General features: G+C 43.0%; 1 protein-coding gene across 1 annotated transcript in view; it reads left to right on the top strand.

Moving 5' to 3' along the window:
* The window catches only part of hltf (helicase-like transcription factor), a 94,090-nt gene that overhangs the window by 56,367 nt on the left and 22,764 nt on the right, over positions 1-14,959 (top strand). Inside the window, exons 22-29 of the mRNA XM_052018642.1 lie at positions 511-594; positions 1,872-1,959; positions 2,891-2,984; positions 4,354-4,433; positions 4,690-4,758; positions 5,861-5,965; positions 8,947-9,044; positions 9,679-9,822. Coding sequence (XP_051874602.1) covers positions 511-594; positions 1,872-1,959; positions 2,891-2,984; positions 4,354-4,433; positions 4,690-4,758; positions 5,861-5,965; positions 8,947-9,044; positions 9,679-9,822 — 762 coding nt within the window. The remainder of the gene's footprint in view (positions 1-510; positions 595-1,871; positions 1,960-2,890; positions 2,985-4,353; positions 4,434-4,689; positions 4,759-5,860; positions 5,966-8,946; positions 9,045-9,678; positions 9,823-14,959) is intronic.

The raw sequence follows: 14,959 nt of genomic DNA, 5'->3' as shown, positions 1-14,959 counted from the left end.
CCAGGAGCTCCTGAATAGAACTTCAATTCTGAGCTCCATATCACATTGAAACTACAGAGAAGCAAATAGTTATGTGAGAACTACCCTGCAGCAAAAAACATCCATGGTCCGTCCGGCTTGTCTTCAGCCATCCTCGTTGTTGAATAAATCGATCATGGAATTATTAAGTGATGGGACTCTGAAGAGCCAGGTAGTGGTGGCAGAATAGTTGTAATTCAGGTAAATAATTGTATTCCTTTGTAGATCAGGCTTGTCATAAATGGAACTCTGGAGGCACCTTAACTATTCTGGGTGATTTAACTTTGGTGCCACCAAAAGAAAATCTTCTCAAATGTTAAAATGCTTCTCCTGTCACCATCCCACATGATTTCCAAATATATTTGGAACTGAGGCAAGGACGATAACAGCACAATCTCCCTTTTTCATTCGCAGAATGCTGCTTACACACATTCCATGCTCAGAATCTACAATGTAATCTCATGGTAAGAGTGCTGCCTTGTTTTCTCCTAGGGAAAAACGTTGTCGACCATCGCAGTGATCCTTACAAACCATCACCGTGGAAAACCACTTCCCATTGAAAAATGTACAGCGGAGGTAGGACTTAAAGCAGATACATTCCATTAGATCGAATTAGCACAGAGGTGATTATTACTGAAGAGGTTTTTATTTTTATAGTACTTTGTTAAAACTATTATTAGTAAGTCAGTTTTACTAAACTGTAAATAAGTGAGTGAATAATGCCTTTTACACGCTGGATATTTACAATGGCTCTATGCATTATTATCCCTAAGTTAATAGAAAGCAGTCATGTCTGTTGTGTTGACTGTGTAAATAGTAATCTGCAGTATTTTTTCCTGAATGCCCTGTTTCCTTTCTCTGGCATCAGGAAGAATGCTCTGTTTTTTAAGACAGGTTGCAAATATCTTTCAAAATATCCTTAAGACTCAACAAATTTAACTGTGTCCCAAAGTATTCCAGTCAAACATTCAAACCAAAATCACCCCATTAAAATGCTTGAATTTGAAATGATTTGCCCAGATAGCTAACTCCAAAGTTAAGGTCAAAATAAACTGGATCACTTTCAGTGGAGTGAACTTAGTACTATGACTAGGAAAAAAAGTTCAAGTAAACTAGTCGATTTTTCTGCCCAATAGGATTGCTCTGAAGACATTTTGCAAAAAAATGTTTCGTTTAAGCCACCAAAGAATGCATTATGCAGTTTTCTTTGTCAAATTTTATACACTTATGCTGTGTAATGGGAAATTTCATCTTGAGCAAGTAGTGCCAGTCTCAGACCTTGGCAGATCAGGTAGAATGGTCACACAGAGAACTAACGTCAGAAATGTGGTGTGCGTGTAAACTTGTTGTGGACTGAGCTCCACATTGTCTTAAAACATCAATGGAGCAAGTGTTTATAAAGGAGCTGTTTGGGGACTGATTGATCTACAGAACGTGAGTTCAAATCCCACCCTGGCAGGTGGGAAATTTAAGTTCAACTAAATATATCTGGAATTTATAATCAAAGCTATCCAAGTAACAGTAATCAAAAAGCAAAAAATAAAGTGCAGAAGCTGGGAGTCTGAAATAAAACATAGAAAACATAGAAAAGCTACAGCACAATTCAGGCCCTTCGGCCCACAAAGATGTGCCAAACATGTCCCTACCCTAGAAAACATGAAACATGAAATGTAGGTAACACTCAGCGGGTCAGGCAACATCTACCAAGAGAGAGAAAAGGAATGTTAATGTTTCAGGGTGATGATCACAACAGTAATGTTAACATGATGCTACCAGGTTGTTAGGTTCACTAGTGTCCTTCAGATAAACCTTGAAAATAATAAGCTTCGGCTTCCCATCCTCTCAAAATGCAGGAATCATCTGGCTACAGAGACGCAATGGAGAAAACTTGCACACAAAGGCCCAACAAGGCACCACCCAGCACTTCTGAAGTACAGCCTGGTAAATGCTCTTTCAATGTGGTAAATGAAGATTGAATTTAGAAAACTTTGTGTAATCTGCATACCTAATTTTAGTGCTAAGACTGAACACTTCTTAATGTTTCCTTTAAGAATATTTACCATAGAAAACTGCAACATTGCTATTCGATATAGTTGTTTTGAAAGTAAAATTATACATGTGAACTACTGATCTTAAACATAAATATTCTCCTGAATGTGTTGTTTCATGTTGAGAGATACATTTTCAATTCCACTGGCAATCCTTCCTCCACCAACTCCCTCCAACTCCTCACCTCCCCAAGTGGCCATTCTTAAATGTATGAGAATAGCTTGGCTCGGAAGGTGGTGTCACGGGTGAATTGATCACATTGAGGTAGTTTGCCACTTAGTGCAGTCTCGAACAATCTGCTGGAAGAACTCAGTGGGTTGGGCAGCATCTGTGAGGGGAGATGGCCAGTATAAGGAGGAGTGGCGAGAAAGGGTTCCGTGAGGCGATTGGAGGACTGAGTAGGGCAGCAATTGGAGATGAAAGGATTGAGGGAGGGTAAAAGGCCCGAAGGGGGTGTCCAAGAGGAAGGGGAGTGTTGGAGGTGTGAGGAGGGGACCTCAGTGGGGGGGGGGGGGGGGGGGTGAGGTGAGGTGGGGGGTGGTGGGTGAGTGAGGACTCCTTGCCAATGAAAGAGGCACGGAGGCAGAAACAACGGGAGAAGAGCTCCACGTCATGGCAGGCCCAGAGTGCAGTCTCTTGATCTTTTAATTTGCTTCTAATTAGTTGAAGAACTGTTGTGAAAACTCACCCTCTCGGGCCAGGATGCCTCTGTCAATGAAGTGACTTGATTGCAGAACATTGCCATCTCTGCTGTGGTCTAATGTGTCTGTGCACCCTCAAAGAATCAAGAATTGTTAAACATCTGTTCACTTCTGCCTTATAGATGCTGACAACAGAGAAAAGGTTCCTTCAGTCGAGACCACAGGAAGCGTTTCCTCATCGGGATTTGATGTATTCAGTTCATCACATCCTAAAAGGTAATGAGCTGTAATGTGAACATGCGTTGTTTCTTCTTGCTATTAAGCATTCCTCTCTGTTACCATTGTTGATTTGCATAATTTTAAATTATTCATCTGGACTGTTCTCTACATACACACACAGCTAATACCTACTGATGTGCTTGATGTCATACAGGTCTCTGTTTAACACTCTACAGGACACATGCTCTATCAGTGACCAGGAGAATTTTACCTTCGATGGGTACCTAAAATAAAGTTTGAAGATGTGTTGCTGATAATTTGCCCCTGTTTTAGAAGCAACTATCTAGACCCCTGGAACTCAAATGTATTTAATAATTTGGCCTTGACTGTTTTCTGTGGTAGAGAATTCGACAAGTTCACCATTCTCTGGGACAAGAAATTTCTCCTCATCTCGGTCTTAAATGGCTTAGTCCTTATCTTTAGACTGTGGTCCCTGCCCTGGACTCCCAGACCATCAGGAACATCCTTCCTCCATCCAATCCCTTCAGTGCTGTTAGAATTATGTAGGTTTCTGTGAGATCCCCTCTCATTCTTTTATGGAGGGTGTGCTCTCGTCCAGATGAGATGTTAACAGAAGGCCTCATTCTCGCAGTCACAGGTATGCCACTGCACTAATTTGAAGAAGGGTCATTGTCATGGAAAGATAAAGATGCATCACAGAAAGAGGTCCTTCAGCCCAGTGAGTCCATTGCTGACCATCTACCATCCATTTACGCTAATCCTATTTTAAACCCTTTTCAATTCTTCCCACATTCTCAATAGCTCCCTGCAGATTCTGCTCTTCACCTGCACGTTAGAGGCAATTTACAGCGGCCAATTAACCTCCCAGCCCACTCATAGAACACTACAGCACAGTACAGGCCCTTCGGCCCACAATGTTGTGCCGACCTTTTAGATCAATCTAACCGTTCCCTCCCACATACCCCTCCATTTTTCTATCATCCACGTGCCTATCTTTAGGATGTGGGAGGAAACCAGAGCACGCAGAGGAAACCTATGTGGTCATTTGAAGGACATGCAAACTCCACTCAGGCAGCACCCAAGGTCAGGATCGAACCCAGGTCACTGGAGCTGTGAGGCATTACTGTGCCGTGGAATATTTCCAGCATCCTGACCAACATTGCTCTCTCAGCCATATGGATGATTCATTCATGTTTTCATTGCCACTTATGGAATTTTATTGTGCACAAACATCATTTTGCTTAGTACACACAGTGTACTTTCAAATTACCTCTGAAGCTCTCAGGTGCTTTGGGATATACGAAAGTCAAAAGGGGCGATATAAATGCACATCTTTCTTTTGAAGCTTTGAAGTATTTTCCTGCTTTTACTGTGTTTTTATTATAAGCAATATCTTTCTGTATAGGAAAAAAGCAGAGAATGTTAAATACACTTACAGCAGTGACTCGGAGAAGGACGAGGAATGCCCCCTTCCAACGAAAAAAGGCAAGTGTATGCTTCATTAGAAAACCTCATCAATAAATGTCACTAATCTCAATCCCTGTCATTCACCAAACTCCTAAAGCATTATCTGGTCATTTTCGGCTTTCTATTTGTAAATAAGCTGCTGCTTGCTTCCTATGTTGAGCACAAGGGTACTTCATTGGCTGTAACATGGGGTGGGTGGGTTGCTGCGGTGGTGAAGGTGTTATTTAAATGCAGGAACTTCTTGAAAACTGGTCTGGTTATGGTTCCTCTGCAGTGAAAGAACAAGCGAAAGGTGTGCTAGTTAAGGAAACAGAATGGAAACCTACAAGCAGTAGGAGAAAAGGTGAGCCGCTAAGAAAAATCCAGAGTAAAGAGGATGCTTGTTGCTTATTTATTTGTTTGAAAAGCCCAAAATGTGCCAACAAATCTCTGGTCTGAGTTTATCTATACAGGTGGCACAACGGTGCAGCTGGTAGTAGCTGCTGCCTCACAGCTCCAGTGATCTCCGTTCAATCCTGACCTTCACTGTTTTCTATGTGGAGTTTACACATTCTCCCTGTGACCATGTGGGTTTCTGCTGGGTGTCATGGAAACGGGCCATTTGGCCCACCTCATCCATGCCAACCAGTGGGCACCCATCTGTATTAATTCCACCTTCCAGCACTTGGGCTGCAGTCCTCCATTCTTGGGCGATTCAGGTGCTTGTCTCAATGCTTCTTAAATGCTGTCAGCAACTTTCTCCTTCCACCTCTGTCTCCAGCAGTACGTTCTAGGTACTTGCTGCCCTCTCGGTGAAAAGGGCAACCTGGTGCTCTGCTTTCCTCCCGCATCCCAAAGACGTGCAGGTTGGTAGGTTAATTGGCTGCTGTTAATTGCTCCTGATGCGTAGGTAAGCGGTTGTCTCTTGGGGGGATATTGATGGGAATGTGGGGAGAACAGGTTCCAGGGAAAATTGAGGGAATGGGATTGCTCCGAGCCAGCATAAGCTTGATTGGCTGAATGGCCTCCCGTGTCACAAGATAAAATGGAATTATAGACAGGGGTTCTCAATGGTTAAAATTTCGAGCTTGAACTATTCCAAGCCAATGTGAGGCAGTGTCAGTGTTCACTGTTAACCTTTGTGGCCTCAGTGCTGGGTTGCTGTCAGGAGCCACTGCAAAGCTATACTATGGCTATTGGAGGTGGACTAGGAACCAAATGCGAGAAATACATATAGTTCATTGATTCTTTTTAAACCTTTCCAATCCTATTAATGCCACACAGATTAGATTTGGTTGTTACTTTGCTTTCTCTGTGCTTGTTAGGGGATGCGATCAAACAGCTTTCCTTGTGGATTCAAACCTCATGCTAGGAGACTAATTATGACAAGGAAGGAAGTAATTAGATTTCTTGAAATGGCCATCCTAGTGTACATTTAAAATTTGATGAAATCTCTTTCATGACAGGAGTTACTGAAGGTGAATCACACTTCAAATGTGGCTTCATGGAGGATGTTGATTTTGCAACAGCACTTGGTGGCTCAAGTTCCACCTTGAAAAAGACGAAGAAAGGTAAAAATTCACCTGTGTGGACAATGTTACCTTATTTTCCTCTTCTCATGTTACGGCCCCAGGTTTCTGTCCATGTCTGTAATGCAGTGTACTTGTGTAGGAAGGTAGAAAATAGGAACAGACCATTTATCCCTTCAAACCTGCTCCATCATTCAATATATTCGTGGTTGATCGTCTACACTATGGACCCTGTTCCAGCTTTCTCCCTATATCTTTGGATCATTCCAACCCTAAGATAAATATAATTTCCTTCTTAAATATATTTGATAGTTTGGCAATGATTGCTTTCTGTTGTAGAGAATTCCACAGGTCTGCCACTCCCTGGGAAAAGAAATTTCTCCTCATCACTGTATTAAATAGCTTCCTCCTCATCCTTAGACTGTGGCCCCTAGTCTCTGGACTCCCACCACCACTGGGAACATCCTCTGTCTAATCTGTTCAGTCCTAGTGAGCCCCACTCATTCTTCTAAACTCTATAGAGTACAAGGGTATTTGATCCACTCTCTCTTCATTCATCAGTTCTGTCATCCCAGGACTCGGACTGCTAAACTTGCTGGGCTCTGCTTGGTGAACTTCACACCTTGTCCAAGGGTATGGAATGCTTGCCGGATTCTGGTTGGGACAGTGCAGAATATTTGCAGACCTCCATTCTCCCCTCTCCCCAAAAGTGTTGAATCTTAATCTCGCCATTGGTCATGGCTAGACTTGGGCTGCTCAGCCAAGTGGTGTTTCTCCATGTGTGTGCCTGAAGAACAGGTGTCATTGGTTTGGTGCAGCTACCAGACCTGAACAGCAACATGCTTTATGATGCTCTTCTGTGATTTATCTGGAGATGGGAACCATTACGACCCTTTGCTTTCTTTTTCCTTTCTTTAGACCCACTTATTGCCCACCCTGCATCCTCCCCATATTCAAACGAAAGCTCGCAGCGCCAGGTCCAGCTGTTAGTCCCTTCTTTCCCGTTTGCTTCCGACCTGTGGAATTCTGTGTGTAACTTTACATTTTTCCTTTGATATGATACACAAGCTTGCCTTCCCCTGCCCCAGGATAGCTTCATACATCATTAGAGGCCATTCAGCCCCTTGTGCCCCCACCTATCTCTTTTAAAGAGCTGCCCAGTTTGTCACACGGCCCTGCTTTTTCCCCATTAGCCAACAATATATTTTCAGGTATCTACCTAGTTCTTTTTGCAAGTTCATATTGCTTCTACCACCCTCAATGTCATGCCATCCAGCTCCGGTTAGCGCAACACTATTACAGCGCCAGCGATCAGGGTTCAATTCCCGTCGCCGTCTGTAAGGAGTTTGTACGTTCTCCCGTGTCTGCGTGGGTTTCTTCCGGTGCTCCGGTTTCCTCCCACATTGCAAAGACGTACAGGTAGGTTAATTGGGTTTAAAATGGGCGGCGTGGACTCATTGGGCCCGAGGGGCCTGTTACCACGCTGTAAATAAAATTTTAAAAAAAATTAAAATTAATTAAATAACTTCCACACCCTGATATTTGGCTAGCTAACCAGTCCTGCTCAATTCTGCTCCAAGTATTTCCATCTCATGGTGTTTTGCATTATAACCCTTGCTGCTTCATTTAATGTTCTTGATCATAAAAGTAAAATTCTAGTTTCAACATGACTGAAGAAAATCAATGTACGTTCATTTTACTGCCTTTAGATGGTGCCAGTGAAGCATGAGCAGATGTTGTAATCGAATATTTCACTAGAGATGCTTCATAGTGTAGCAGTTAGCGTAACGCTATTACAGCACCAGCGACCCGGGTTCAATTCCCGCCGCTGTCTGTAAGGAGTTTGTATGTTCTCCCCGTGTGTCTGTGTGGGTTTCCTCCAGGTGTCCTGGTTTCCTCTGGTACAGGTTAGGAGCTGTGGGCATGCTATGTTGACACCGGAAGAGTGGCGACGCTTGCGGGCTGCCCCCAGAGCATTCTCAGTATCGCAAGAAGACACATCACTGTGTGTTTCGATGTATATGTGACTAATAAATAAATATCTATATATATAGGAACATATTTCCAAGACCGTAGATTAAGGGGAACTAAATATCTTATGCTCATAATGACAGAGAAGCAGGCCATTTGGCCTGCTGCATCCATGCTATCTCCCAGGGGAGCAATCCCATAGTCCTGTTCCCCCTCTCTTTATCTGCTTGTAGCATTGCACCTTTTCCTCTCTCACATGTCTCATCATCCCCCCCTTTGATTCTGTTTGTTACTTACCTATACAAAAGGGTAATTTACAGTAACCAATTAATCTATCATTGTTGGAGGGAACTGGATTACCCAGGAAAAACCTAGATGGTCATAGGGAGAATGTGCAAACTCCACACAGACAGCACCCGAGGTCAGGATTGAACCCGGGTCTCTGGAGTTGCAATGCACTACCTATTGTGCTGCCCTGGGCACTGAGTAGGTTGGAGGCACAGGCTAAATGTTTAGAATAGATGATCAAAGAACAAACATAACAAGGAGAATAAGGCATCGTTGGATGGGGAACAGGAATTAAGTCGGCACAATGTTTATGACATCTGGTTGTAGGAATTGGTTATGGAACATAAAAGTCGCTGCCTTCTTGAGCAATTTTTACCTCTTCCAGTTTAATTTGTGCAGTATCTTCAATGCAGTAATGCATCCTTCTGCATTTAACAGGAGTGTCGTGAATTGTACCCAACACAGTTTGAAATGGTAACAACAGGAGATGGAGCTTGGCCAAAGGGATAGGTTTTAGCAGCTGTTTACAAAGCGGAGGAGGTAGAAAGGGAATTCCGGGGCCGGGAGAGGGAATTCCAAAGCTTGGGTCCTTGGCAACTGAAGGTACAGCTGCCCACGGTGAGCACCATATGCAAAACCGCCACACACAGAACCTGCATGCGGTCAATAACTCTTTTGTGTGCAGTACTTGAAGTGAGTTAGTGAAAATGGAAATTTGCATGTCTGAGATGTGCAGAATTATTTTGCAATTTGTTTTCATTTAGGTTGTACCAGCATACAGACCAGCATTAAATCAACATTCGGCACCAAGGCAAGATCAACCCTGATTGTTTGTCCGCTCTCTGTGCTCAGTAATTGGATTGTGAGTACATTGTGGTGGATCTGTGGGTCTGTCCTGACCCTTTTTCACATATGTTCTCCTTTATTATGATCCCAAAGTGTACAGTTGAAACTGGTTGAAATAGCTTCAATGAGATGAAGGATGTTGAGGCTTTAGAGAGGGTGCAGAGGAGGTTTACTAGGATGCTGCCTGGATTAGAGGGCATTGCTATCAGGAGGGGCTGGACAAACTTGGGCTGTTTTCTCTGGAGCGGTGGAGGCTGAGGGATGATCTGTTGGAGGTGTATAAAATTATGAAGGGCATAGATAGGGTGGATAAGCAACATCTTTTTCCCGTTATTGAGCGATCCAATACCAGAGGGCACGCATTTAAGGTGAGAGGGGGTAGGTTCAGAACAGATGTGAGGGGTACGATTTTTACTGAGAGAGTGGGGGATGCCTGGAATGTGTTGCCTGATAGGGTGGTGGAGGCAAGTTCATCGGGGGCTTTTAAGAGGGGCTTGGATGGGCACATGAATGAGAAGAAGATGGAGGGATATGGGCATACTGTAGGTAGGAGGGAATAGCTATGTCAGCACAACATTGTGGGCTGAAGGGCCTGTTCTGTGCTGTACTGTTCTATGTTCTAAATTTGGAAAAATAAATCTGTCTTTCAGGATCAGTTTGACAGACACTTGTGTCCTGATGTGAAGCTGAATATGTACCTTTATTACGGTTCTGAGCGAAATAAGGGCACAGCTTTCCTTGCAGAACAGGATGTGGTGTTGACAACCTACAATACGTTAACGGTTGATTATGGGGTATGTATTCGATAGCTGAGTTCCAGTTTGAGAATGCACAAGTTTTGCACCTGTGAAAGCTGAATGAAATACTTGAAACACATGTTGAACTGAGCTAATCCTTTCTAACCAGAGAATTTGCAGGGCTTTGGGGAAAGGATAAAGGACTGAGAGCAGCTGGACTACTTGTACAGAGAGCCAGGATGGAGTTGATGGGCTGAATGTCCTCCTGTGTGATAACCTTTTTATGATTCTGTGAAAAGCTGGGCTGGAGCCCGGAATGCTCTCTCACAAATGCATAGGCTTGTCCTCAGATCTAATAAACTTTGTTTCCTCACACATTTTGTTTGCACCTATGTAGCACCTTTTAATGTGGGAATTTGCCGCAATGCATTTCATAGAGGCATGAGGCAGTGGGGAGGAAAAAAAGAAAACTTTCATAACAGTGGCCTTTCACAAGATTATAGCGAGGGAGAGAATTCTAGGCATCGAAGGCATTTCTGACCATGGTTAAGTGAAAGGAATAATGGTGTATTAGAGGTGCTAGATTGAGAGACTAGGGCTGGATAAGGTTACAGTACAGGATGAATTAATGATGATTTAAAGAACAAGTCAAACATTTAAAAATTGCGGAGAGTTGGGAGCCAACAGAACATTGCGATGAGGGTGATATTAATCCAACATCATTGGGATTTTGGTAGTGCTGTATTAGCAGATTCTTTTGGAATATTGGATGTTATTATTAATACTGCAACATGCCCTTAATTTTCTTTTTTTAGATGTTACACAATACTATAATAAATCTTCCAAGGAACATGGTTAGTTTGGAGGAAGTGTGAGGAACGGGGCCCCAGTGATTTAAAGGCAGTTTGGGAAACAGGGCCCTGGTGAGTTTATAGGGAACCTGGGAAATGGGGGCCTGGTAAGTTTAAAGGGAGCACTTCAAACAGGGCCCCGTTAGGTAAAAGCGAGCCTGGGAAATGGGGTCCAGGTGAGTTCAAAAGAAACATGGGAAACTGAATCCACTGAGTTGAAAGGGAGTGTGAGATACAAAAAGTATCTAAACAAAAATATTTCCTTCATTGTCTATAGGACTGTAAGAAATTTTTTTTCAAGCTGCTGTAAATAAAAATGTGCAGGTGGGTCATTGCAATCCATCGATCTGACAGAATGGCAATCTAAACTTCAAGCATGAATGGTTCTCTTTTGACAGTTATCTCCATTTCGCAAGTGATGTTTTTTTGTTTTGTTTTTGGAACTTGCAATCAGGGTGCACTTTTAGGAAGTGGTGGTAATTTTGATGCTCAGGTACTAGAATTGTGGGCCGAAGGGCCTGTAGTGGTCTATGTTCTAAACATAATCAGATAAACCAGATGCAGAACTGTGGGGATTGCCAAACAATCAGATACCAGATTACCAGAGTTTTACACTGTAATTGCACTAAAAGCTTTGTTATCTGGCATTTTGAAATCTGGCATGCTCTAGTGACAGGGTATTTTGGGGAGCACTGGTGGAGGGGCAGCATCGAGGCAGCACTGAGCCAGCTCCTAATTAATTAGTACCTGTCAAGTCTGACATGTGCCAGATAACAGAGCTTGTTCTGCAGTTGCAAGATAAGACAAAGGCATTTGTGCACCCGATAGGACTGGAGAGTTTTGGAACAGATGATGGCTGAGGTAGGGACGTGTACAGTGAATGAACTTTAGTAATGTTGGAAATGGAAGTAGGCAGCTTCATTGTTGGAGAAGGTGCGTGGTTATTACCTTGTCTTGGCAATGGAGAGGGCACCAGTGATCAGTCTTGTTCAGCTTGAGCCAGTTGTAATGCTAAACCAAAACTAGGGCAGTCAAGGGTGCACACATCAACTGTGACGCCTGTCTTCACCTCGGGTTTGCGATAACAAATGGAACTACAATGATAAAATAGCAGGAAACTCCAGGATATTTATTGCTGTATCTGTGGAAGTTAGCACAGTAAAAGGAATGGGAAATGAGCTGTTATAAACTGTTCAGGCATGTTTTGATAATTCCCATTTGGGTTAAGATGATGAACAGACATAGATGCAATATTTCTGCGGAATTAATAATGCAAGCAAGCTGTAATAGTAGCTTCCCATTATACCAGCCTCAGCAGTCATGTGAGTGAAAATTAGAGGGGCTGCCGTGAAGATTTCCTTCTGTCAGCACACAGTTTTAAATCCTAACACAGAGTCATTAGATCCCAGTAAATATTTTCTCCCATTTTCGTTCACAGTATTATACAGTACATCTGTATGATGTGTGATTATGTACATCCATGCAAATGGTTCTAGGCAGAGAAGGAAAAATATTTTGCATGTAAATGAGATTGGTCATGAGGAACGATTACAACTTGTGCCTAGAGAGAAGCTATAGAGATATGACATTGATCAAACTATGCATCTAGTGGGCAGCTCTACAACATCTTCTCTTGGCCCAAGTTATTACTTTCACAGTGCACATGTAATGTAGAATATGTACTGTGGCTGTCGCACAATCATAGAATCGCCACAGTACTGGAGAAGGCCATTTGGTCCATTATGATCCAGCTGTTTGTAGAACAATCCAATCAGTCCTTATTCCTCAGTCCTTAAAAATTACTTTCATTAAAGTACCTCTCTGATTCGCCTTAGAAAGCCCTGTTGAACTCTTGTTTTCTGATCACAACCACTCTCTGCATTGCTTTGAAAGAGAAATTCTCACATTCCCCTGTTTCTTTTGCCCATTCTCTTAAATATTTGTCCTTGGTCCTAGAATATTCTGCTAATGCGAACAACTTCTTACCCTGACACGAGATTCTGTGGATGCTGGAACCTGGAGCAACGCACACAAAATGCTGGAGGAACTCAGCAGGTCAGGCAGCATCTATGGAGGGAAATAAACAGTCAACGCTTCAGGTCGAGATGTCTCAAACCAGAAATGTCGACTGTTTATTTCCCTCCATAGATGCTGCCTGACCTGCTGAGTTCCTCCAGCATTTTGTGTGTGTACCTTTTTTACCCTGTTAAGTATGCCATTACCTTGTACACCTCTGTCAGATCTCCTCTTAACCTTGAAGAAACAAAGGACTACAGATGCCGGAATCTAGATGAAAAACACGATGATGCTGGAGGAACTCAGCAGGCCAGGCAGCATCCATGGAGGAAAGCAGGCGGTCAATGTTTTGGGTCAGGACCCTTCTTCAGGATGCTGAGTTCCTCCAACATCATCGTGTTTCTCCTCTTAACCTTCTTTGATCTGAGATGAATGACCTTGGCTTTTCCAGTCCAATCTTGCAGCTGGAATCCCTCATCCCTAGAAAAATCCCAGTAAATCTGTTCTGCACCCTCTCTACGGAGGGACATCACATCCTTCCTGAAGTGTGGGGGCAGTGTGCCAGTTGTGACCCAGCCAGTATTTTATAACCTTTTTTCCTTTTGTGCTCTCTGCCTCCATTTATGAAAACCACGATCCTGTATGCTTTACCAACTGCTTGCTTTCATTTCTGAAAACGATGGCCAGCATGGTCCTGTTGGGCTGAAGGGCCTGTTTACTCCACTGGGGCAAATTTCAGACTTGCTGCTTGAGTATAAATTAGGTACTGTGGATTGGCTGACCAAGCTATCAGACAACAATTTTAATTTCCTTCATTTTCCACCAAGATGTAAATCTGTGATGGGCAGCAAGCCCCAAGACCCATTTAACACTTCAGGCAGAAAGTTGAAAATTTACCTGTTACACAGGAGAGAAATATAATTGCCTTTAAAGTTTAAGATTGAGCATGTTTTCACCTGTGTGGTTTGTTAGCTAAAGGACAGCATTGTAGATACAGGCTGTCTCCAGGTTAGGAATGCCCGACTTATGGACACCTCCTACATAATGAACCAGCTCCCATTATATTAAATGTTCAGTGTGCGTACATACATTCGTTCCTATGAATGGCAGAACTAGTTTCCTCGATTCTCTCTGTACTTTTTAGTAATTGTTCTTATCAGTCTTGTATGCTTTTGATGCCATTCATTACAAGACTGTGGACGTGCGGTTACCATTGTCGGATCCGGTCATTTTCGAATCCTCAGGTTCTTTCGGGAGTCCAAGAATGAGTCGAAAACAACTTGTGCTTCACAAGTTTTATTGGAAAAGTTTAAACAAAGAAAAAGTTACAGAGCACATGGCAGCAGCTTTACTACTGGGAGATGAGCCTGAGACAAAGGAACTAAAAGTGAGCTAGGGCCGGGGTGGGGGGTGGTGGGAGGGGAAGAGAGCAAGAGAGAGATAGAGGCAAGAGAGAGAGATAAGTGAGAGAGAGATTAACAAAAAACGACACCTTTTATACCTGAGATAAGAGGTACTCCTTAGATAACAATAGGTCAATCAGAAGACCTATTGGATACCTGTGGCAAAGCCAACCAATGAGAAAACATATATTCACCTGATGAATGAACCAATAAGCTAGGAAGCGGCCAATCCTTGTGCAGCCACTTGAGGCGTAATAAACACTATATATGTTATAAAACTACTTGAGACAAAATCGACCTATGGACATCTGTAAAAATGGAAACTGTTCATTACCCAGGACAGCCTGTATATCTTTTATAGATAATATATTAGGTTAAGTGACTCAATCAATTTCAGCCCATTAATTTTGATCCGAAGAACGTCATTAGAGTTGTACAACAGGGAAACAGTCCACTCGGCCCACCACATCCATGCTGACCAGTGGGCTCCCAACCATGTTAATCCCATCTTCCAGCATTTGGCTCATAGCCTTCTGTGCCTAGGTGATTCAGGTGCTCATCTAGGCAAATCTTAAACGCTGTCAGTGACTCTGCTTCCAGCACTCTGGCACTCTCTCAGAAGGCGTATTCCAGACACTTGCCACTTTCTGGGTGAAAACGGTCCCCCTCAGCTCCCCTCTAAATGTCTTACTGCATAATCTATGTCCTCTAGTTTTATCTACCTCTGATATGGGGAAAAGTTTCCTGCAGTCTACCTTTTCTATACCCCTCATAGTTTTATATACCTCAATCACATAGCCTCTTGGTCCACTCCAGGGAAAACTCTGCAGTCCCTCCTCATAACTGAAATACTTCACCCCAGGCAACATCCTGAATCTTCTCTGTACTCTCTCCAGCTCTATCGCATCCTTCCTACACTGCAGT

This window comes from Pristis pectinata, chromosome 6 (assembly GCF_009764475.1).
Source record: "Pristis pectinata isolate sPriPec2 chromosome 6, sPriPec2.1.pri, whole genome shotgun sequence".
Lineage (NCBI taxonomy): Eukaryota > Metazoa > Chordata > Chondrichthyes > Rhinopristiformes > Pristidae > Pristis > Pristis pectinata.
Note: the sequence above shows the minus strand (reverse complement) of the source record. Positions and strands in the feature narration are given on the sequence as shown.